We start from the raw sequence: 24,951 nt of genomic DNA, 5'->3' as shown, positions 1-24,951 counted from the left end.
CCTTGAGCTGCAGTAACCCCATCCTGAGTGCTAGATTTATGCAGCGTTCACCCAGGACACTGACAGGAGACGGGAACATGAGGGCCTCACCTGGGAAATGCAGCCAAGGCAACTGGGCCCGGTGTCAGCCTAGGCAGCTCCTACAGGGCTGGGATTCCCCCAAGGTTGGGGTGCTCTAGGAGTGGGACACAGTGTGAGAAGATGGAGATCCCAGGGCCAGAGTCCTTCACCCAGGATGGCTGCCTGAGCCTCCTGCCAATCTCAGGCAGGGTCTTGTCCCTCTCTTTTCAGCAACATTTTGAGGAGCTGAGTCCTCAGTCCTGGGCACTTCAAAAGACTCCCCCACCCCTTCTCCCTCCGCCTTTCCTTCCAGTTCCAGGCATACTCTGGCTCAGGGGGCAGCTCCTGTGCTCAGGGGAGTCTCAGGGGGCTGGGGTGGCGCATTCAGGACCCTGGTTCCTGGATGGGACATCTGCAGCCTCCTTGAGGAGACGGTTTCCACAGGGAAGGGGATTCTCACCTGCCTCAGGCCACAGCTCTGGCCACCAGGTGGTCTTTGGCTCATTGACAGGATACACCTCATTGCAGGGACCAGGGACCACCACACTATGGAGCCCACACCCTGTGCAAAGACTGTGTCCCTGGGATTCTCACAGAGACCATGGGGCTTCAAGTTGGATTTCCCATCAGTATTTCATGTAAACTTGAGAAAGCACCAGAAAACCACATTGGATGGAGAACCCTGGTGCTTTTTACCAATTTACATAAAGATTTCATGGGAAAGATAGATAAACAATGGCAGAGCTGAGGATGGCAATGGCTGGTCCACTGTGGGGAAGGGGATGGCCTAGAAGGATCAGTACCATGGGCGAAATGAGACCAGATGTCCTGATGACTCCACATGGGTGAGCGGTTCCTTACATGACTCAACTATTCTCACTGAAATAGGTGACAAGTGTCCTAATGAAACAATCCATCATTTAGATGAAATGACCAGGATGGGACATTTCCTCTAGCCAGGAAGACTGTGGACAAATTCATGAGCAGGGCTGGCCCAGTTCATCTGGATCTGAGACCCTCCAGCCCTCCAGGCAGACTCTGAAGAGGGGGCATCAAGAGTGGATTTAGGACTTAGCTGACCGGGATGTATTGGGGTTTGGGGACTCAGCTGTGGCTTAGGGAAATGGGATCTGGTTGAATCATCAGACTGAGGTAGACATCCCTCAGCTGGTCTCTGGATTTCCACAGGTCATGACAAGCCAGTCCTTGGCCTGAATATCCTGGATCAGTCCCCAGAACTGCACAGCTTAAGTCGTGTCATTCTCTACAGAAAAACCAGTGGAGTGGACACCATGGAATCTGCACAGATTCTTTCTTCTGAGCTCAGCCACCCAGCACTGCTGGGAGCTTGTGGCAGCTGAGAGCTGTGTCTTCACTGGGAAGTGTGGCTCAGTTCAGAAAACTGCCTCCTCCGGGTTTATGCCCTTCCTCAGTGAGGTTAGGTTTCATGACTACCTGAGGCCCATTATCTCAAGACTGCCTCAATATAGGAGGACCTCAAAATCCGCCCAGCTCTACAGCTCCCTGAAGGAAATAATGAGACCTCACTGTCGGTCGGGGTCTCCTTCTGCCCAGTGTTGCCTCCCTCACCTCCTTTCACATCTTCTGTGAATGCAATTCCCCTTCTCAGAGTCTGCTTCCAGGGAACCCAAATTAAGATCACCAGCCATCCCCAACATGGGCCATGCGGGACCTCAGGAGGCCACTGTACACTGGAAACCTTACCCGTTTATTCCTAAATTAGCATTGTGAGTATCCACATGCCGAATGAGATCTGAGTGTTTCTTGCATTTGTATGGAATGCAAAGGGAGCCTGACTCACCAGGTGCTCTGGGTTCTGAGGGAGAGTTGGAGTCACATCTCCCTGCACAGAAACCTGGGGCAGGAGGAGCAGCCTCACCCCATGCAGGGACCACAGATGCACCCACAGGGGGAGCTGCAGGATGGACACTGCCCACCTCCACCCTCCACACCCTGGGCAAAAAATCATTCTTTCCACCCCTCCTTCAGCCTATCCAAGTTGACACTTAAAAAGCCACCACAGCCCACACTTGTCAACAGGAAACCCATTCACATCTCCATCAGCCACACAATCCCCACAGATTCTTCAAAACATAATAACAGTAGCCATGCAAGGTATAGAAAATGTCTCCTAAATAATTGTACTTAGATTACATATGAAAGTGATACTATTTTTGATATGCTAGGTAAACAAAGTATATTATTTAATCACTTTCTTCTCTTTGTATTTCTAATGTGATGACAAGACATTCGGATTCCCATGAGGCTCACATCATATTGTGAATGGACAGTGCCGGTCTGCACCCCTTCAGGTTACAGGGGCTGTGGAGTGACCTGGTGCAGGAAGCCCCGTCTCCATCCATAGGACATTGGTGTGAACCCAGGGAGAGGCGCTGGTATAAGAGATGAGAACCCAGGTGTGAACCACCTGCTTGTGCAGGGGACTGAGCCTTCACTTTGAGCCAAATAAGCTTCTTTTCCTATCTTTAATCCTGAATAAGAGGGCTCTCTAGACCTCTTTTTGTTTTTTGGGCTTGTGCCCCTTCAAGTTTCGGGCTGCCTGGATCCCAGCCTGGGGACACTGAGGAAATCCAGGAGTCTCACACTGACTCTGTTGTATTTCATCTGCTGGGGCCATCCCAAACTGCTGAGTACCATTTCCTTTCCTTGGGCTCAAATAGCCGCTCTGTGCACTTGTCCTGGTTTCAGAGATGAATCTGATGGGAGGACAGGATAGTGTATGTTATATTTAAAAGGAACTTGAATCCATTAATATTTATTTTATTTTATTTTATTTTTTATTTATTTATTTTTTTTGAGACGGAGTCTCGCTCTGTCGCCCAGGCTGGGGTGCAGTGGCCAGATCTCAGCTCACTGCAAGCTCCGCCTCCCGGGTTCCCGCCATTCTCCTGCCTCAGCCTCCTGAGTAGCTGGGACTACAGGCGCCCGCCACCTCGCCCGGCTAGTTTTTTGTACTTTTTAGTAGAGACGGGGTTTCACCGTGTTAGCCAGGATGGTCTCGATCTCCTGACCTCGTGATCCGCCCGTCTCGGCCTCCCAAAGTGCTGGGATTAAAGGCTTGAGCCACCGCGCCCGGCCTAATATTTATTTTAATATGAAACATTAAAAGAATTTTGTCACAGGCAATGGGGAAAGAGGAAAGATATTAAAATTATTTTGAGGAAAAAAACAATAAAGTATTTATGGAGTATCTGTGTGTGTCTTCAGCATTGCCGGGTGGAGAGAGGTCAGCTTTAGGTTGCTCTGAGGATGTGCTCCGATGGGGGAAACCAAGAAAGAGGAAAGATGCATTTCTGTGACTTGACACGTAAATCACAGTAAAATGGAAACAAATCTTTCAATAAATCAAACATTCACAATAAATATCACCCTGGTGCACACAGAAATGCCTGTTAACAACTTTCCCTTCATCCTGCCGGCTCATATCCCCATAGATCACCTGTGTGCAGAGTGGACTCTGTGGTCCCCATTTCTCAGGCTGAGAACTAGAGGCTGGGAAGAACAAGTCACCTGCTCATGAGTGGGAAGGGTAGGATTGGGGGCAGAGGACTCAGGCTCAGGACTGCGGCCCTGGTCGGTGCTCCTGTTCCCTCCACAGAGTCCCTCCTACATGTGCCGTGTGGATGTGGGTGCACTGCCTGGGGTGGCTGATGTGCTCCAGGGATTCAATGTGACAGATGCTTCAGCACAAAGCTTGTGGGTGGGGGTGGGATGAAGCTGCAGCTGGGGAGATTAGAGACCAACGCCCCCTGGCAGAGGGGTCCACAGGATGGGCAGTCCCATCTCCTGACAGTAGAGACAGCCTGGAGGTGGGTGCCAAGCAGAGGGCTCTGCACGGTGTGCCCAGGCCTGGAGGGTCACAGAGATACAGTCACCACACAACAGAGACCCTGAGGGCCAGGAGCTCACTCAGGAAAGGGATTTCAGCAGATCTTTCTCTCCTGAGCAAATCACGTACAAAATAATTAAGTTCCTGCCATCAGAATAGACAAACAAGGATTTTCATCTCCTCAGCTGAGCCCCACTGTCCAGAGAAGCAGAAGTCTCTGAACTCAGGCCCAGGTGAGGGTGGGGTGAGGAGAGGAGCTCAGGACGCAGATTTGCATGGAGGCCCCGCCCTCCTCTGAGGCAGAGGGGATAACACAGGGCTGGGGCAGGTGCAGTGCTGGGGTCTCAGGAGGCAGCGCTCTCGGGACGTCTCCACCATGGCCTGGGATCTGCTCCTCTTCACCCTCCTCACTCAGGGCACAGGTGACACCTCCAGGGAAGGGGCTTCAGGGGCCTCTGGGCTGATGCTTGGTCTCCTGCTCCTCAGGCTCACCTGGGCCCAGCACTGACTCACTGGAGTGTGTTTCTCCCTCTTTCCAGGATCCTGGGCTCAGGCTGCCCTGACTCAGCCTCCCTCTGTGTCTGGGTCTCCTGGACAGTCGGTCACCATCTCCTGCACTGGAACCAGCAGTGACATCGGTGGTTATAACTATGTCTCCTGGTACCAACAGCACCCAGGCAAAGCCCCCAAACTCATGATTTATGATGTCAGTAAGCGGCCCTCAGGGGTCTCTGATCGCTTCTCTGGCTCCAAATCTGGCAACACGGCCTCCCTGACCATCTCTGGGCTCCAGGCTGAGGATGAGGCTGATTATTACTGCAGCTCATATGCAGGCAGCAACACTTTCCACAGTGGTCCAAGTTCATGGGGAACTGAGACCAAAACCTGCCCTGGGTTCTCAGGCTTCCTCCTTGCTCTGAAGATGCTTCCTCACCCCGTGCAAGGGGCTTCCTGCAGCGCGGCCTTGAGAATTCTCCTCTCTCAGCTCCATCCCTTTCCACCATGAAGTCCAAAAGGAAACCTGCCCTGTGGTTTCTCATCCAGGACAGGGACAGCTTCCTGATGCTTGTGTGCTGTGGTCCCTGAATGTGCAACTCTTCCTACCTCTTCAAATGCAGGGACAGTGACAAGGAGCTGCCTGATTGCTGCAGTCACTGCTTTTTTCAGGAATGTCTCCACCCTAAATGCATCACCATCTCCCACACTGTGGGTAGAATTTTAGTCAACTACATTCTAATGGTTATCGCCACAAATTTGATCTTAGAAATAACAGTGCAGTGAACATCCCTATGTGGCCTCCTTTGAGTTCCTGTGTGAATATGAGCATAAGATTCATTTCTAAAAGTGAAATGGCTGCGTCAGAAAGATGTGTACTTGTAATTTTCACCCTCTGTTGTCAGATTCCCCTCCAGAGGGGTTCTTCCAATTTTCAATGCCAGCCGGAAGTACTTGTTCAGAGTACATTGTTGAAAGTGTAAATTTTTGCCAACCTACCAGACTCAAAAAAGTTACCTTGCTGCAGTTTTGAGTCTCCTGTTCTGCTTAAGTTTGGGCCTTTTCAGAGAGAGTTCAATAGTTTTTCCTTTTTTAGGATTTCATAAACTTTTTCTTGAATATCCAGATAAGAAGAATTTTAGTCTTTGAGGCCAGGCACGGTGGCTCACGCCTGTAATCCCAAGTACTTTGGAAGAGTTAGACGGGTGAATTGCTTGATCTCAGGAGTTTGAGATTAGTCTGGACCACACAGTGAATCCTCATCTCTATTAAATTAAAAAGCATAAAAATAAATTTAGAAAAGAATTGTTTTAGTCTTTGTGGTCCAAGAATCAACTTTCAATCCTAAAGTTGATTCTCAGGTACTTATAGCAACATTTACAACATAATCACTTAAAATGATAAAAGTCACTATCTCTCTGGACCATACAAAATCAAGTGTCAGGCCAGCGATGGTCACAGGATGTGTTTGAACAGTCACTGGTTTGTAGATTTGTCTGAGGGTTGAAAATTCCACCAGCATGTAATCTAGGTGGGGATCTCTCTGTGAGGGTCACTGTATTTCACCTCCTATATTAGGCTGAGGTCTTCCACTGGATAAGAACATGCTCACATCATATTTGATGGGCTCATGGGTTTGCCCAAGAGAGCCCTGTGTCACAGTCACATAAATTTTATCTGCATTGCTTGCTCTGAGTTTTGGGAGAGCTTTAACATATCAGGAATAGACTCCTCCTAAGGCAAGAGTCTGAGGGAGAGGGATGGGAAGGTGGGCAAGAAAGCTTGTACCAAAGCTGGAATATCCAGGGCAGGATCAGAGAGAAGGGTCCTAATATCAGCATTTGACTGAAGCCAATAACGGAAGAGAACATGCAAGTTCTGAGAATAAGAAATAAATAAATAGTTTAAGTTTTGAATGTATTGAAGATTTTTATACTCCATGAAAATTCTAGAACAGAATTTAACAATGGGATAAGGAAGACAGCTTGAGATGTTAAAAGTATAAAGATCCCAAGCCAAGTTGCCAGAAGAAGAACAGGACCTTTTTGGTGGAAATATGTTTATGCTGCAAATTACCTTTTCCTATGAAATTATTTTTTAGGAATAAGGAAACATCCTATGGAATATTCTTCTTTCCTACACTCAAGACCACCCTCACCCCACAGGGGAACCTCAATATCAAATAGAAAAAATAATGCACTTTTGTATAACCCTTAGGAGACCCTTCATTTGCACAGCAAAATGTGGATGCTTAATGGTAACATTGGAAATAGTAGTTTAATATACATATGTGAATTTTCTTTTGACTATACCATTTCTGTTTCCAATATATCTTTCATAATAGGGACATCCTCTGTTCTCAAAACATTTTAACTTGTGTTATTTTTTGTTCTATTTTCTGTATCAGCTCGATTTTTTACCAAACACTGGCAAAGATGTTCCATGGCTAATGATTATTAAATTCAATTTATGCTTATCTGCTTCTCTCCTCCAACCATAGTTCCTGGTTATCCTGAGCCCAGGTTAGTGCAGCTGTGGCCTTTGCATTCCATGAGCCCATTTGACTTCCCCTTGTGTTCAATGGACTGACCTGGAGGAAACAGTAGGCGATTCCCCTGCTCTCTGTCCCCAGGGTCCCTTCCTTTCAGTGGTACCAGTCCAGCCTTAATGCCCATCCATCTGTGCCTGCCCAGTCAGGCCTCCATGCTGCCCACTGTAATGGCCACAGGTCAAAAACTGATTGTCAGTCTTGAGCAGATTGTCCTGACTCTTTCTGCAAAACTGAGCATCTCACCCAGCACCAGGACATCACAAGCAAGGCCAGCTGTAGGAAGGCAAGCAGGAGAGTAATGTCCATCACAAAGTAGTTCTGCTGGGACACATTCTGGTGACGTCTCTCAGAACGGTTCAGGTGTCTGCAATTGCAGGCCCAGAGAACAGGACTGCAGGCTGGAAGATGTGATCCCTTTCTCCTGTACACAAAGCAGTGCCGTCTGTGCATGTGTGTAAATGCATATGCCTGTGTGTGTGCATGTGTGTAAATGCATATGCCTGTGTGTGTGCATGTGAGTAAATGCATATGCCTGTGTGTGTGCATGTGTGTAAATGCATATGCCTGTGAGTTGGTGTGTGTGCCTGTGTGTAAATGCATATGCTGTGTGAGTGTGTGTGCACGTCTGTACATTTGCATGTTAGTGTTGCCAGGGAGTGCTGGCAGTGTCAAATGTCCCAGACTCAAAACTTTTCTATTTTTCTCACTTGCCTTCTCCCTCAGATGTGCTTCTGGGTTAAATGAGTTCATATGTGCAAGGCCCACAAACAGGCAAGGCACAGGCCATAGTCACTGCTGAGTCAGTGTCATCAAATATTGTTATGCTTATATAGAACCTTGTCCAGGATGGGCCACATGTACACACCTGTCTGGTCCTGACAGAGCAACAGAAGGGGCACTGAGACACAACAATGGCCTTCCCACCCTGTGAGCTTCAGAGACAGCTGTAGGTATGGGATACCGGCATTCCTTTGAGATTGTTCAAATAAGCAGAGACAATCACTCCCCTATGAGACATGAGAAGAAGAAGAATTCCAATGAACCAGCCCCATGAAGCCCACACTGAAGCCTGCTGAGTTCTCTCCAGTTGAGCGTGATGGATGGAGCATTTTCATGGGGACTTTTGAGAGTATGGAGAAGATCTGAGGAAACCATGCTCAGCTGTGGGCTCCAGAGACAAAACTCTAGGATGTCTCCCCATGCCTAGATCCTTCGCCTGCCACCTCTCCTCACTCTTTGCACAGATGCTGCCCCAGGGAAAGCCCCCACAGGACCCTAAGCCTAGTCCTGACCCTGAGCTCAGCCCAGGTGATGCTTCAGGAGATGGGACCCTGAAAATGAGCCCCAAAGTCTCCTCAACCTGTAGGCTCTGTGGTTTCCTAAAGACTCAGTTACCCCCAGTAGAGATGGCCATGACACACCTGTCCCCACCTGCTCAGGAGACAGTGGAGCAGGCAACAGTGCAGAGAGAACCAGCAGGAGCCGGGCCAGGCCCTGCATCCAAAGCAGCCCCCAATTCCCACAGATTCTCCAGCTCTACCCTGGGGTATATCCCCCACCTTCTGCAGGCTGAGGTGGGCTCCTCAGCATGGCTAGGCTATGACAGGGGACGTCAGTGTGTTCACAGGACACATCCCTGAAGCCCCCTGGCCCTGATGCCCCCTCCCTCCCCACCCTGGTTAAGCTCTGCCCCGAAGTGCCCAGGTTCTGAAATCCAGACACCTGGGTCAGCTCCTGGACTTGCCCCCACTGACCTCTGTTCTCCTGAGCCACTTAGTCTCTTTGGGCCACAGTGTTACCTGCTGCAAAGTGAGGAGGCTTATACTGAGCTGAAGAAGCCTTTTTCTTCATTCCAAATTAAAAGACAGAAGAGCAACGAATGTCATATTAATTAAAGCCTGATGAGGGGATGTCATTCAATGGGCTTCAGTGGGTTTCAGACATGGAACTTCTTGTCCTTCCTCTGCAGGGATTCCAAGAAAGGGGCTGAAAAGAGCTTGTTTTCCGTATGGTGGGAACAGCAGCCCTCAGCTGAGAATAAGCAGGAGAGTCCCAGTTTCATCAGGAAAACAGACTAGACTAGTGTAGAAATCCTCCCGGCACAAGCTCTGAGAAGTGTGCAATGAAATAACCGTACACGTGAAATTGATGGTGCCGACCATGGTGATGTTAGCTCGCAACTAAGTTGCAGTGCAAGAACCATGCGGTGATGGCGATGAATCATAGCTGCTCTTACTGGGCGGGAGGTGCACCAGTTTGCTTCCTAAGTGCATAGGAAGCCTGGATCCCTGTAGGATGGCACACGCGTCTCTCTAAACATCGAAACCTTTGCAGAAGAGCTTCTGTTAACTCACTCTAATTAGTCCTGACTGAACAAAATCATGAGAAGGGCATTTCAACCCTGTGACACTTTTATAGCAATTGCACTTGCCCCACCTCTCTGCACTGCAGGTGTGACCTCTCTGTGCTGGGCTGGGCAGGGCAGATTGGGTCACACTGGCACAGAATGGGACTGGACTCTCTCGTCCTCAACTTCTGAGGCGACAGGTGCTGTGGGGTCACCTGGAAGAAGAAATCTCCTGGGCTGAGTTTCCTCCACCAGCTGGGGGCAGCAGAGCTGTAGCCAGGAGCAGTCAGGAGAGAGGCTGGGGCTGCCCAGCTGGGGCAAAGAGGAAGGCCAGCCTGGGGTTCAATAGGTGTCCAAGAGTCAGTGTTCAGACTGAAAGTGAAGACAGTTCATCCTATCCCCTCAGGTTATACTGACCACGTTCTGAGGGTCAGACTCATACAGTGTCACCCAAGGACACCAACAGAAGCCTGGCACAGTGAAGGCCTCACCTGGGAAATGCAGCTAGAAGAGGCTGAGCCCAGGTGTCAGCTTGGGCAGCTTCCTCAGGAAGAGGATTCTCTGCGAGACGTCCCGAGGTCGAGGTGCTCTAGGAGGGGGCACAGTGTGAGAGCATGGGGCTCCCAGGGCCCGAGTCCTTCACCCAGGATGGCTGCCTGAGCCCCCTGTAACTCTCAGGGCCTTGTTCTGTCCTGTCCAGCAGTGTCCTGGGGAGCTGTGCCCTCTGTCCTGGGCACTTCCAGATATACCGGCCCCCTCCTCCCTCTGCCTCTCCTTCCAGCTCCAGGTGGACTCTGACTCAGGGGGCAGCTCCTATGCTCAGGGGAGTCACAGGTGTGTGGGGTGAAGCATTTTGGGGCTTTGATCCCTGCATGGAGCATCCTCAGGAGCATCCTTCAGGAGATGCTTTCCAGAGGAACAGGGCTCTTCCCCTGCTTCAGGCCACAGCCTTGACACTGGCGCTGTCCATGTTCAGTGATGGGACAATGACCAGGAGCCTGGCTGGAGTAACCAGGGACCACCCACCCTCTGGAGCTCACGTGCTGTGCAGAGACCATGGGGCCTAAAGTTAGATTGTCAGTCCAGCGTGGCTTTCTGCTGCTTTTTGCAAGTTTTCATAAAACATTGATGAGAAAAACATATATAAATTCTGGCTGAGCTGAGGGTGTCAATGCTAAATCTCTTGTGGCAATGAGGAGTGATGTAGAAGGAGCAGCACCATGGCTGAAATGAGACCAGAGGCCCTGTTGACTCCACAGGGGTGTGTGGTTGCTTAAATGACCCAACTATTCCTACTGAAGTAATTAGCAAGTGTCCTGATGACACAGCACAGCATTTAAATGGAATGAACAAGAGGGGACTGAGTCTGAGGGACCAGCAGGAGGAAGATGATGGGTCCCTGGTCCACCTGCTGCTGAGTCAGGTGTCATCATGATCTCTCAGCAGAGGCCAGCTCAGCCCCATGGCCAACCTCCTGGAAGGTCCACAGCTTTGCTGAACTTGGCCCAAGACAGACCCCAGGTCAGCGAGGTTTGGGACAGTGGTCATGAGATCAATTCCCAGAAAGGTGACTGTGATCACAGGGCTTGAAGGCTGCAGCTGATTTTCTAATCTGAGACCCTGCTTCTTCCTCCTGTCACCTGTGCTGCCCCTGCAGCTGGTTTGAGTGACATCTCTCCAGCAGGAGTCTCAGAGGATGTAAATTTGCATAAACACTAAACACTGACTGCCCCAAAAGCCTGAGAGGGAATAAGAGCGGCCTGGAGAGCCCAGCTGTGCTGTGGTTCTAGGAGGAACAGCTCTGGGTGTCTCACCATGACCTGGACCACTGTTCTGCTCCCCTTTCTCACTCTCTGCACAGGTGCTGACCCCTGGCCCTGCCCCAGGCTCAGTCCCCACAGATCCCAAGTTGAGCCTACCCTGAATCCTGAGCAAAGCCCAGACACAGCCTCTGGGTGGGACTCCTGGGAATGGGTCCTTCATCTTCAAGCCCCCTCTCCTGTTCTTCTTTGCAGGCTCTGAGGCCTCCTATGAGCTGACACAGCCACCCTCAGTGTCAGTGTCCCCAGGACAGACGGCCAGGATCACCTGCTCTGGAGAAATACTGGCAAAAAAATATGCTCAGTGGTTCCAGCAGAAGCCAGGCCAGGCCCCTGTGCTGGTGATATATAAAGACAGTGACAGGCCCTCAGGGATCCCTGAGTGATTCTCTAGCTCCAGTTCAGGGACAACAGTTACCTTGACCATCAGTGGGGCCCAGGCAGAAGATGAGGCTGACTATTACTGTCAATCAGCAGACAGCAGTGGTAATCATCCCACAGTGACACAAGCATATGGGGAAGTGAGACATAAACCCCTCCCTCTCTATTTCATCCTCTTCTGTGAAATAGAAGAGGGACAAAGACCGTGGACAAAGCCATGAGCAGGATTGGCCCAATTCAACCCAATTTGAGACCCCCCAGGCTGCCCTTCCCTCCAGCCCTCCAGGCAGGCTCTGCAGAGGAGTCAGTCAGGAGTGGATTTGCACCTTGCAGGATCAGGCTGTCCTGTTTCTTTGCCTGGGGTTTGAGTTGTTGATGGAGAGTCTGAGCGGAAAGACAGACACAGGGAGACATCCATGCAGGCATATCCAGAGGGACGTGGGGAACTCTCAGGTCTCAGTTCAATACAGTCATTGTTGTATCCCCTGGGAATGCATTTCCCCAGTGCACTAAGACCTCTAGACCCACAGAGCCTGAGGTCAGGAGGAGAGGATGTTAAATTTTTGCTAATGGATCACTAAAGACATTTTTGAGTGGAGCCACTACAATTTACTCCTTGATTCTGGACACATGGATCCTGACTGTGGGAGAAAGAGCACCATATATTGGACACTGCTGCATAGCACATGCCCCATTCTGGAAGACATTGCCCAACCCTACACATACTCGCCACTTGCCTGGTTCAGTCATGGAGTCTTCAAGTTGTCATTAAACTATTCATATATGCCACATGCCTCAGAATGTTGGGGACAGTAGTAAGACTCTTGAATGTCATGAGAAAATGCCCATAGTCGTTTGTTTGCTGTGAAATGAGTTCCTTGGTCAGAACCTCCTGTGGAATACCATCATGATGGGTGTGTCGTTCTGTAATCCAGAGACAACAGTCTTGGCAGAAGCACTTCTGTCAATGAAAGCAAATCCTGTGTAGAGTAAATATCAATTCTAGTAAGAAAAAGAGCTATCTCTGCCATGATGGAACAGCTCTAATGAAATTAATATCAAGCAGGCCCCTGACTGTTTTCCACAGAGAAGGTCATCCTGTAGGAATCTCCGTGTTGGTCTCCGCTGTTGACTGATGGTCACTCCACAGTTGCTTCAGCCAGGCCAGCTCCAGTTAGTGGAAATTCACATTGGTAAGCCCATTGTCAGCCTCTATCCCTGCCACCATGGGCACTTTTTTATGGATCCCATTGAACAATGACAGGAGTGGTTGAGGGACGCTACCTGGTGTCCATAGAACAGGTTACTCTACTACCTGATTAACAAAATCACTTCCTTTTCACATCACACTTGGTGAGTATTTGCATATGGAAAAAAATTCTCATGCTTTCTGCCCACCAGAGGAGGTCTACCGACACATCTCTACCCAGACATCTTTGTGATCAACATTCTTATTGTGTCTCTCCCAAGCCCCTGAATATACTTGACCATCTTCTAGGACCCTTCACAGCCCACGAATTAGGAACCTCTGCCCATCTCTTTGCAGGTGACATGAACCATTTTCACTGCTTAAAATTCTGCTTTAAGGAGAATGTTTTTCCACTACTGCTGTTCAGGGATTCTCAGAGGCCAGGTGGAGTACAGTATTGTCCACACCAGTAGTGGCTGCATGTCCTGTAGAAACCTCTGTAACCCCAGTGTAAGTGCCTCCTCCTAGGCAGCTGATCTCAGGGAGCCCCTCAGGAGGCCAAGGCTGTAAGGTGAGAGGATGGCATGGCCCAGGGCTTGGGTCATGACTATTTGGCCAACTCTTCATGCAACTTACTTGGGCCTCATAACCTAGTCCCTCAAGTCACAAATACATCCCTGCCATGTGATTGGGGAGCTGCTGGAAATGGTCACCCGGGAGTATGCTTCAGAACAAGCCTAGCATATCAGCAACTTGGGCCCCATGGTGAGCTGTGTGGCCACAATCACACAGAACCCCTGCCAAGGCTCAGGAGCCCTCACAGTCTTTCTCAAATGGAGCTTTCTGCTCATTCAAAAAAACAATAAGTAGAGGAGGGCTGCTCACCTGCTTCCAGTCTGGGACACTAGGACCCCCTAGACCACACCCATGATCTTGTGTGATTATTCTGATTCCTTTTTGGCTCAGCTACGCATTATGGCAACCAAACCGCACCGTCACTGACCATAAAATGCCAATCCTTGGCCCCCACGTACCCTGGGATCCCCTCAACCACATCTTGCTACCCAGTTAAAGTTTCAGCAACACTAAGAAAAATGTATTTTTATATTGAGATAGGAAACATTATTTCAATTGTGAAAAATGTATAAGGCAATAATGTGAAAATATTTTAAAAGACATTTTACAAAGGGTGAAAGACCCTCCATTAAACCACTCAATATATTACACTGCAATTGGCCTGCCCAAACCCTGACTTCAGCTCTGGGCTGGGATCTTCTGTAAATGAACTTTTCATCCTCAAGTCCTCTTCTTTTCTCTTCTCTTCCCTTCTCTTCTCTCCTCTCCTCTCCTCTCCTCTTTTCTCCCCTCCCCGCCCCTCCCCTTCCCTCCCCTCCCCACCCATCCCCTTCCCTCCCCTCCCCACCCCTCCCCTTCCCTCCCCTCCTCTTCTCTTCTCTCAGCCCTGTGCCTCCTACATGCAGAGACAGCCGGTCTCAGTGTTGGTGGCCCTGAGACTGACAACCATGATCACATGCACTGGAGATAACCTCAGGATAAATGTGCCTTTAGGAACCAGCAGATGCCATGTCAGGCCTCGTGCTGGTCATCTAGTATAACAACAAGTGACCCTCAGGGACCTCTGCCCAATTCTTAGGCTCCAAATCAAGGAACATGGCCACCCTGATCATTAGTGGGGCCCAGACCCTCAATGAGGCTATTACTGTGCTGCAGATAATAGCAGTGGGAGCAGCTGGCAGGGACTCATAGTAACACAGACAGATAAGGAATTGCACAGAACTGTCCCCTTGGCCTGGCTCTCATTCTCACCTGCCCTCTGAGCAGCTATAGGTCAGACCTCAGGGTCAGGTGTCCTCTCTGGTCCTAACCTGACCCCCGCAGGGCTGGTGATTCTGAATGGCTTCTGTATCCTCTCAGGGCCTGCATGTGTCCAATGAGAAGTGGACAGGGGGAAGCTGGTCAGAGCTGCAGGGACCTTTGTTGGGTTTGTGGTGTACATCAACAGTTTAGAAATCCACACAACAGCACATGGCCCCAGATGTAATCATACATCATGCAGGGGAGGAGAGAGCTGTCACAGAGGGCACAGTCCTGTGGAATTTCTCTTTTCCTTGGGTAAAACCAGTTCAGTGGAAGCCCTAGGGGCTGTGTCTCCTCTGGTTTCCAGAGGAGTTGACCCCCACATTCTGATAGGGTGCTTGAGGCCTGAGGAGCACTGGAGACCCAGCCCCTTTTGGTCCCAGGGTCCTTTCTGTGCTGATATTTCACAGTAACTGAAGAGGAAGCACAGACACTACCTTTCATCCCACCTGGGGACAGTGTTTGGGGCACACTGACCTCCCAGGGTCCCCAAAGTCCCATCACCTTCCCCAGGTAGGTCAGGCCTGACTGGATGTGCCCCCAGAACCCTGTTGGTGTAGATTTTATCTTTGGGCTCTGGGCTGCTTTCTGAGGAGCTCACTAAGAAATCCTGGATGCCAAGCCTGGGACCTGCACCTTTGCTTCATGGCCCAGGACTGCAGCTGTGAAGGGAGGATCCCGGGTGAGGGTGGTGCCCTTTCCCAGGAGAGATGTCTGATTCCAGTCTCTAGGGCCAGGCTTATTGGGATTTCTTTTCTGACTTGGATGTCTCAGTCTTTATTTCCTTCTTTAAAAGTACTACCGGTTTAGGGCGACCCGTTTTGGTCCCCTTCCACGTTGTGGAAGCTTTGTGATTTCACTCTTCACAACAAATCTTGCTGCTGCTCACTCTTTGGGTCCATACCACCTTTTAAAAAAAAGTACAACTGGTTTAATCGTGAAATCATGTGTATACACTAAAGTTTACAGCTTACTGTCATCAGCACATATATATACTCTTTCAGGATGCGACAACTATGGACACTGTCTGGGGTCTCTGTCTCTCTCATTATCACAAGTGAGAATACTAACAGCTCTCTCCTATGCAGACCGTAGTCATGTTTCCCAGTTGCACAAGAATGTCTCTTACAGTTGTTTAATTTCCTTACCAACCAGGACCCTTAAGTTTCCCATGCTGATATTTGGTTGCTATTTCTCTCTGATCCAACATTTTTCAAGCAGTATTCCTTGGAACCCAACAAAAGTTCCACAAGAAAACTCAAGTTTCTGATGCACTGTTGGACCAGCTTCATTGCATGCAGTAGGACCTTGCTCAAGTGATGAATCCATTTGATGTTTTCACCATCAAGGGGAAGGGCGCTATGACTTTTGGGCACTGGGTTGATAAAGGGGAGATAGCAGCTGATGATGGCCCTACCCACCGATGTATGTGTGTGGGCAGGACCTATCGATGCATTTAGAAGTTGAGGGAACTGTGTATCCTGCAGATGGAATTTCCAGTACTGAATCTCCATCACCCAGCCACTAGCATTCAGCAGGTGCTCTGTAAGAAGAAGCCCTTCACTGCCAATCATGGCCATTACACAGGTGAAGGAGAAGATGACTTTTAACAGCCATTGACTCTCACAGTAAACTGAGGTGGAAACTCAGGTTCACAAAGTGACTTTGAGAGAAGAGACGGAGGAATCAGGTTAATTAGTAGCAGAAGGCTTGCCCAGAGCAGGAACAACACAGGGTCGGTGAGGACCTAGGGATGCCATGGTGTGGAAGGAACAAGGCCTGAACCAGGAGCAGGAAAGGGCATGGGAAAGACCATGCGCCACATATGATGAGTCAGCACGTGGAAGGCACAGCAAGTGTTGCCCAAAGATTTTATGTAATAATCTGGCAAACAGCTGCTTCTCTATCCAGACTGATGAGCCAAAAAATGTTACTGATGCATTGCTGTCACATGTGAACATGCTGTGAAGCATGGTGACATTCAAGGAAACCTGTTCTCTGCAGACACCTACCCACCGGTACAGCGGACACCCCAGCTATGCCAAAGCCTTTGTCTTCCTCTGGTGTAAGAGCCTGAGAACAACCAGGTGGCCCCTGAAAGGGGTGCCGCATCATCTGCTCTGCATGGCTGAGTTAAATGGGGAGCTCCCAGAGAACTTTCCAGAAAACAGCCTGCTTTTGCTGGGTACACTGAGGATGATCCAGGATCAATGGAAGTGACAGAAACTTAATTTCCCCATGGCTGCAAGGTGAGCACTGGGAAGACAGCTGAGGCAGTTCAGCCACCACCCCCTAGTGGCTTCAACCCCAGGTAAGCAGGGACAGGTGAAGGGCCTGCCTGAGCCCACCTGTGTCTAATTAGTTCCAGCATCAGCAACTGCATCCTGTGGACCACCAGGGAGTGTGTATGCCCAGCCCCTCACAGATCGCGAGAACATAAACAGAAAATTCTCCTCCTTACACCGAACTGCACCACACACCTGTGCCCAGATCTTCATTTACAAGATGGTATCACATCAGACACAGACTGATCTGGGTCCCAGGTCCCCTCAGGTTTCTGATGTCCTCTCAGATCCCCACACACAGCAGACTCTTCACCGCAGGGCGTTGAGCCAGCTCTTCCCCTCACAATGCCTGTTACAGGTTTACAAGTTACTCCTCTCCAATATGTTGGGGATTTGCTTTCACTGTGTGTGTGTGTGTGTGTATGTATGTATGTGTATATATATGTATTCACTGTGTATATATATAGACACAGTGTATATATACTGTGCATATATATATACACACACATACATATATGTATACACACACACACATACACACACACACATATATATATATATTTGTATTTTCTTGGGTAAGCTGAGCCCATTGTACCTGGTCTTGAGTCAGGCAGGCGCCACACAGAGAAGGGGAATTCCTCCCTTAGAATGAGCAGTCCATGGATCAGGGAATCAGGGACCTGAGCAGCAGGTTCTGAATCCACACCTAGACCGAGGAAGTCCCTGAGCTCCCAGCCAACAGTGTGGAGAGGCCACCAGGGGAAGCAGAGAATCAACTGGCAAAGCTACCTGGGGATGGGGCGGGCCTGAGTGACAGGGAGATGCTGACATGCAGCAGGTGCCAGTGACCACGACCTCACACCTGGAGGGAAAGGGTCTTTATTTTCCTAGAAGATTGTCCTTGTGTCCTTGACACTGATGTAAACATTCTGGAATCACATTTTGTCTCCAGCTCTTTTGCATGCTGACTCTCTCTGACACAGATCCAGGCACTTGACTTCTCACAATGCCCCCTCCTCCACACCCAGTTGTGCTAAAACAGCATCCCCCTCATGTACAGTGTCCTCCCTGAGGTCACAGGTGTCCTCCGTACTTTCCTTTGATCTGGGAGTCCCTGTCCTGCAGACATAGTGGCTTCTCCCTTCCTGGCTGCTCCTCCACATCCACTGTCCCTGGTCTTTCCCGACTCTCTCCTGGGGAAGCTGCCAAATCACAGCTCTTGATTTCTTTGTGAGTCACAAAATAGTTGCTCATTAACCTTTAGTTGACTTAAGTTCTTATTCATTAACACATTTTCCCCAGCAACTGAAGACATCTTATTTGTAATAAACATTCACTTCTGGGGGTCTTGGAGTTTGCAGCCCCCTCTCCTTCTCTTACGGAGCAAACATTTCCTTCACCTCCCCATCTGTCCCTGGTCCTGACAGCATCCTGGAGATATTGAGGCACAGCAGCTATGACCTACCTAGGAGCTCACAGCCAAGGCAGAAACTTTCAGCATCTCATGGATCTTCCAACACTCTGTGTGCACTTGGCAAATAAGGAATTTCATTGACCTCTATCACTCAGGGGCTGTGCCCTGGGGTGGAACCTGCACCTGTCCAAGGTGTGTGTTATCACCTGTACAGTGGAGATGAAGAGGGAACCTGCATTGGGTTCTGGAAAGTACCATCTAAAACAGATTTAGGCCTACACCAGAAATTTCCTCTCTAACATAACATCTTTATGATTAGGACACATTTAGAGGCCTAGATCAAAATTAAATACCTCCTTCCTGAGCCAAGATAGAATGGAGGAGGGGACTGGGGACCCCAGAGAATTCCCCAGTTACCAGCATGACTCTATGGTCACCTCCCAGACTAGGTCAAAACCCATCCCATAGGAAATACTTCATATTCCCCCAGGAAATACAGACAAAGTGAACTCTGAGCTCTGCTATGACCAAGTGAGCCCAGGAGTGAGACTGAGCGCAGTGTGATGTGGAGATGTCTGCAGAGAATATGGAATCAATTCATATAGGAGATCCTGGGGGCAAAGGGCAGGAGGGCAAGGCCACCCCTAACCTCTTTGGGTCCCTTGGGGCTGAGCCCTTCTGGGAACCACAAGCCTCCTCCAGCAGCAGCCCCTGACTCTGCTGATTGGCAGCAAGGGCCATTCTCTCCAACAAGGGGTTAAGGGAGACCTGGGAGGAGCCTGTCCAGCCTCAGATTTGACAAGCAGCATTGGAGGTGCTTCAGCCATGGCCTGGTCCCTCTTTTCCTGGGTCTCCTGACTCACTGCACAGGTGCTGCCCCAGGGTCTCACCCACCTGCCCAGCCCCAGGCCTCTAGGTTCAGCCTGGCCCTCAGTCTGAGCTCAGCAGGGCCCTGTGTGTGGTGGGCAGGATGCTCATGACCCTGCTGATGGGGGAGGGGCTGAGGGTGCTGAAATGCCCCCACTCTGTGCTCCAGTGCTCATGGGTGCCCTGAAAGCCCTATTATTCCTGGGACTCACTCCAGTCCCGGCAAGTGGCAAGATATCCTTGGGTTGAGCCGCTCAGTTTCAACTTTTTTCTCTCCCTTTTTCTTTCCTTGCAGGCTCTGTCATCTCTTGTGAACTGACACAGTCACCCTCAGTGTCAGTGGCCCCAGGACAGATGACCAGGATCACCTGTGAAGAAAGTAACATTGGAAGTAAAAGTGCTCAATGGTACCGGCAGAAGCCAGGCCAGGCCCGTGTTTGGGTCATCTATGGGGATAGCAGGCGGCCTTCAGGAATCTGTGAGAGATTCTCTGGCTCCAACTTGGAGAACACAGCCAACCTGACCATCAACAGGGCCCAGGCTGGGGATGAGGCTATTACTGTAAGATGTGGGACATTAATGCTCCTCATCCCACAGTGACACAGGGAGAGGGAGGAGCAAGACACAGGCTGCCCTTTTCAGAGGCTGTCCAGGCAGGCTCTGCAGAGGGGGCACCAAGAGTGAATTTAGGGCTGAGGTGACAAGGATACATTGAGGTTTGGGGGACTCAGTTGTGATTTGGGGAAATGGGGACTGGTTGGAATATCAGGCCAGGGTCGACATCCTTAGTTGGGCTCTGGATTTCCATAGGGGATGAAAACCAGTCCTTGGCCTGAATATCCTGAGTCAGTTTCCAGAACTGCCCAGCTCAGGCTCCCGTGGCATCCTGCCATTCTCTTCAGGAAAACCAGTGGAGTGGATACTGTGGGATCCACCCATATTCCCTTTTCTTAGAATGCCCACTCAGCACTGCTGGTAGCTGTGGCAGTTCAGAGCCGTGCCCTCACTGAGAAGAGCTGTCAACGGAGAAACCTGTCTCCTCCAGGTTTGTGCCCCTTCTCAACAAGGTTTGGTTCCATAGCTGCCTGAGGTGAAGATCTCAAGACTCCCTTTCAATATAGGAGAAACAGAAAATCCTCCGAGTTTCACAGCTCCTTACTGGGATGCTAGAAGCCTCAATATGGGTCAGGGTGTCCTTGCACCCGGTGTTGCCTCCCTCACTTAGTTTCACACCAGCTGTGCAAGCAAATTTCCATCTCAGAGTCTGCTTCCAGGCATCCCAAAATAACACAACAAGTCATCCCCAACTTGAGCCATCAGGAACCTGAGGAGGCCACAGTATACCAGAAAGCACCAGTTTATTCCTAATGATCATTGTGAGTCTGCAAATGCCCAGTGAGATCTGAGTGTTTCTTGCATTTGTATGGAATGAAAGGGGGCCTGGCATGCCAGGTGCTCTGGGGTCTGAGGGAGAGGTAGAGTCAGATCCTCCTGCAGGAATCTGGGGTCGGGAGAAGCAGCCTCACCCCAAGCAGGGACCACAGATGCACCCACAGGGGGAGCTGCAGGATGGATGCTGCCCACCTCCACCCTCCACATCCTGTGAAAAAAAAATCATTCTTTCCACTCCTCCTTCAGCCTATCAAAGTTGACACTTTGAAAGCCACAAGAGCCCACCCTTGTCAACAGAAAACCCACTCACATCCCCATCAGCCACACAATCTCCACATAAAGATTCTTCAAAAAATAGTAACAGTGGCCATGAAAAGGTATCTAAAATGTTACATAAATAGTTGAACTTAGATTACATATGAAAATGATACTGTTCTGATCAGTTAGGTAAATAAATCATTTGAGCTCATTTACCTTCTTCTCTTTGTATGTCTAACGTGGCGACTAGACCTTGGGATATCCATGAGGCTCACACCATATTGTGATTGAACAGTGCCCCTTCAGGTAACAGGGGCTGAGGAGTGACCTGCTGCAGGAAGTATCATCTCCATCCATAGGACATCAGTGTGAACCCAGGGAGAGGCACTGCTGCAAGAGAAATGAGAACAGAAGCATGGACCACCTGCTTGTGCAGGGGACTGAGCCTTCACTTTGACCAAATAAGTTTATTTTCCTATCTTCAATCCTGAACAAGAGGGCTTTCTGGAGTTCTTTTAATTTTCAGGCTTGTGTCCCTTCAAGTTTCAGGCTGTCTGGAGTCCCAGTCAGGGGACACTGAGGAAATCCAGGAGTCTCACTCTGACTCTGTTGTATTTCATCTGCTGGGGCCATCCCAAACCGCTGCATACCATTTCCTTTCCTGGTGCTCAAATAGCTGCTCCATGCACTTGTCATGGTTTCATAGCTCAATCTGAGTGGGAAGACAGGATAGTGTATGTTGTAATATTTAAATGGAACCTAAATCCTTTAATTGTTTTTGTTGTTGCTTTTGTGTTTTTTGAAAAAAAGTCCCGCTCTGTCGCCCAGGCTGGAGTGCAATGGCGTAATCTCGGCTCACTACAATCTCTGCTTGCTTGGTTCAAGCAATTCTCCTGCCTCAGCCTACTGAGCAGCTGGGATTCCAGGCCCCCGCCACCCCACCCAGCTAATCTTTGTATTATAGTAGAGATGGGGTTTCACCATGTTGGTCAGGCTGGCCTCCAGCTCTGGACCTCAGGTGACCCACCCGCCTCAGCCTCCTAAAGTGCTGGGATTACAGGCATGAGCCACCGCGCCTGGCCCAATCGTTTTTTCTAATATGAAATGTTGAAAGAGTTTTGTCATAGGCAGTGGGAAAGGTGAAAACAGATTAAAAACATTTTAAGAAAAAGAAAACAAAAACGTATGTACAGACTGTCTGTGTGTCTTCAGTGCTGCAAGGTTCAGAGAGGTCAGTTTTTTGGCTCCTTAAGGATGTGCCAAGATGGAGGAAAATGCCCCCACAAAGTCTGACACTATAGGCTGCCTCACCGTGTGCCTGTGCCTAGAGGAACTCCAGAGACTCCAGCTGGACAAGGACAATGCACAGATGTGGCCCCGATGGGATCACCGGTGAGGCCTGGCCTGGTAGAGCCTGCCCCGGGCTACCCTGTGGTACCTCACGGCACCTTCAGCCAGAGGTGCCTGGGGTGAGGGATGAGCCTGTGTCTGCATCGTGGGAAAGGCTCTCACTCGGGGCCCTCCTGAAGCAGGAGCCTCGAGATGTGGGGATGCAGCATAAGAACATCGTGCTCTCCTGATCGTCTCTCACCAAGGGAGCGGGCTGCGGGGCTGTCCTTAGGATGTGGGTGCCTGGTTACCAGAGTTCTAAGTTCTTTGAGGGTCCGTCACCAAGGAAGTGAATTTACTTCTTTAAGATTCCGTACCTTCGGCTCCTTCCTTCCATAAGAACTACTTATAAGAACTTCCTTCCATAAGAACCCCCTGGGCTGCTGGCCGCTCACCCTCCCCCCAGGTCAGCTCCTTACCTCTACACAGGTAAGCCCACCCAGGGCCTGCTTGTACACCTGCGCCTGATGTGCACCTGGGGCCTAGGAATCCACTTGGGGCCTGCGATCCAACAGGGGCCTAATGTGGATTAAAAGTCATTTTGATTATTCCTGCAGGGAGGAAAAGGCCTTCTAGCAATAAGAAGCACAGTTTCACATCAAACATGTAAAAATGATCAAAATCTCATGGAAGAAAGGTATCAATTTTAATCACTGAAATGTTAACTTTTGATAAATATGTAAGTTTATAAGGAAAAATAAAACCATGCTACAGTTATATGGAATGCTATAGAGTTTCTTTTATGTGGATTGAACACAGAAAGCTCCCACCTACTTATGGTCATAATTTTCTACCTTAATCTTCTTCTTCTTATGATTAATAGAAAAAATACCATGACAATGATGGTGATGATGGTTGAAGCACACAACTGAGGTTTAGTGACAGAAACATCAGGTGCTCCAGTTACAGTGCAGCCGTTCTTATTGGGGTGTGAAAATCAATCTTGTGTTCAGTATACACAGGAAACAGGAGTACATGTGGGGAGAACCACATTTCACTATACTTAGGTTTTTCACAGAAGAGCTACAGTTTATCCTGCACTCTCCATTCTGTGATCAAAAACCATGGAACAGAGAAGAGCGTTTCAACCTGAGACTCAGTTACCAGAAATGCACCTGCCCCACCTCCCTGCAACCATATATACCACCTCTCTGTGCTGAGCCAGAAGGGTTCACATATGGCACAGACTGACGCTGGACTCCATAGTTTTCATCCTCCCAGGTGTCAGGTGTTCTGGGGTCACCCAGAGGATGGAAGCTCCTGGGTTCCCTCTTCTTGACCAGCAGGGAGCAGCAGAGCTGCAGCCAGAAGAGAGTCTGGGGCTGCCCAGGAGGAGCCTAAGAGGGAGGCCAACCCTGAAGGCTAGAGAGGTGTTCCAGGATCAGTCCTAGGTCTGGAAGCCCAGTAAAGTGCATCCTATCCCCTCGGGCTGCAGTCACCCCATCATGAGTGCTAGATTTACATAGCATCACCCAACTGACAGGAGATGGAGAATATGAGGACCTTACCTGGGAAATGCAGCTGGAGACACTCGGGCCCTGGTGTCAGCCTGGGCAGCTCCGAAAGGGCTGAATTTCCCTCGGAGATGCCCCTAGGTTGAGATGCTCTAGGAGGAGGGCACAGTGTGAGGAGATGGGGCTCCCAGGACCCAAGTCCTTCACCCAGGATGGCTGCCTGAGCCTCCTGCCCCTCTCAGGGTCTTGTCCCTCTCTGTTCAGCAACATTCTGAGGCGCTGAGTCCTCAGTCCTGGGCACTTCCACAGGCTCCCCCACCCCTTCTCCCTCTGCCTTTCCTTCCAGTCCCAGGCATACTCTGATTCAGGGGCGGCTCCTGTGCTCAGGGGAGTCTCAGGTGGGTGGGGTGGGGCATTCAGGACCCTGGTTCCTGGATGGGACATCCCCAGCCTCCTTGAGGAGACGGTTTCCACAGGGAAGGGAATTCTCACCAGTCTCAGGCCACAACTCTGGCCACCAGGTGGTCTTTGGCTCAGTGACAGGATACACCTCATTGCAGGGACCAGGGATCACCACCCTATGGAGCCCACACCCTGTGCAAAGACTGTGTCCCTGGGATTCTCACAGAGACCATGGGGCTTACAGTTGGATTTCCCATCAATATTTCATACAAACTTGTAAAAAGCACCAGAAAACCACACTGGATAGAGAACCCTGGTGCTTTTAACCAGTAAACATAAGTTATTGATGCGAAAAATAAATAAACAATGGCAGAGCTGAGGATGGCAATGGCTAGTCCACTGTGGGGAAGGGGATGGCCTAGAAATATCAACACCATGGGTGAAATAAGACCGGATGTCCTGATGACTCCACATGGGTGAGCGGTTCCTTACATGACTCAACTATTCTCACTGAAATAGTTAACAGGTGTCCTAATGACACAATCCATCATTTAGATGAAATGACCAGGATAGGACATTTCCTCCAGCCAGGAAGACTGGACAAATTCATGAGCAGGGCTGGCCCAGTACACATGGATCTGAGACCCTTGGATCTGAGTCCCTCCAGCCCTCCAGGCGGACTCTGAAGAGGGGTCGTCAAGAGTGGATTTAGGACTTAGCTGACCAGGATATTTTGGGGTGTGGAGACTCAGCTGTGACTTAGGGAAATGTGGTCTGGTTGAATCATCAGACTGAGGTAGATATTCCTCAGCTGGTCTCTGGATTTCCACAGGTCATGACAAGCCAGTCCTTGGCCTGAATATCCTGGATCAGTCCCCAGAGATGAGCTCAGGTTCAC

General features: G+C 49.8%; 1 protein-coding gene and 1 long non-coding RNA gene across 3 annotated transcripts in view; one reads left to right on the top strand and one right to left on the bottom strand.

Annotated features, from left to right (window-relative positions):
- Window positions 1-24,951, top strand: part of LOC102119992 (immunoglobulin lambda-1 light chain) — a 306,764-nt gene that overhangs the window by 43,366 nt on the left and 238,447 nt on the right. The window contains exons 1-2 of one of the 2 annotated variants that reach the window (XM_065521754.1): window positions 4,267-4,353; window positions 4,471-4,775. The exons of the other annotated variant lie outside the window; for it this stretch is intronic. Of the exons in view, the coding sequence (XP_065377826.1) occupies window positions 4,308-4,353; window positions 4,471-4,775 (351 nt within the window). The 5' untranslated portion in view covers window positions 4,267-4,307. Of the gene's footprint in view, window positions 1-4,266; window positions 4,354-4,470; window positions 4,776-24,951 lie in introns of those variants that run through there. 2 annotated transcript variants of the gene reach the window in all.
- On the bottom strand, window positions 17,757-22,718 carry LOC135965248 (uncharacterized). The gene is made up of 3 exons (XR_010578193.1): window positions 22,617-22,718; window positions 21,025-21,198; window positions 17,757-19,526 (listed from the first exon to the last, which is right to left on the bottom strand). It is a non-coding gene; the product is annotated as an uncharacterized lncRNA (long non-coding RNA).

This window comes from Macaca fascicularis, chromosome 10 (assembly GCF_037993035.2).
Source record: "Macaca fascicularis isolate 582-1 chromosome 10, T2T-MFA8v1.1".
Lineage (NCBI taxonomy): Eukaryota > Metazoa > Chordata > Mammalia > Primates > Cercopithecidae > Macaca > Macaca fascicularis.
Note: the sequence above shows the minus strand (reverse complement) of the source record. Positions and strands in the feature narration are given on the sequence as shown.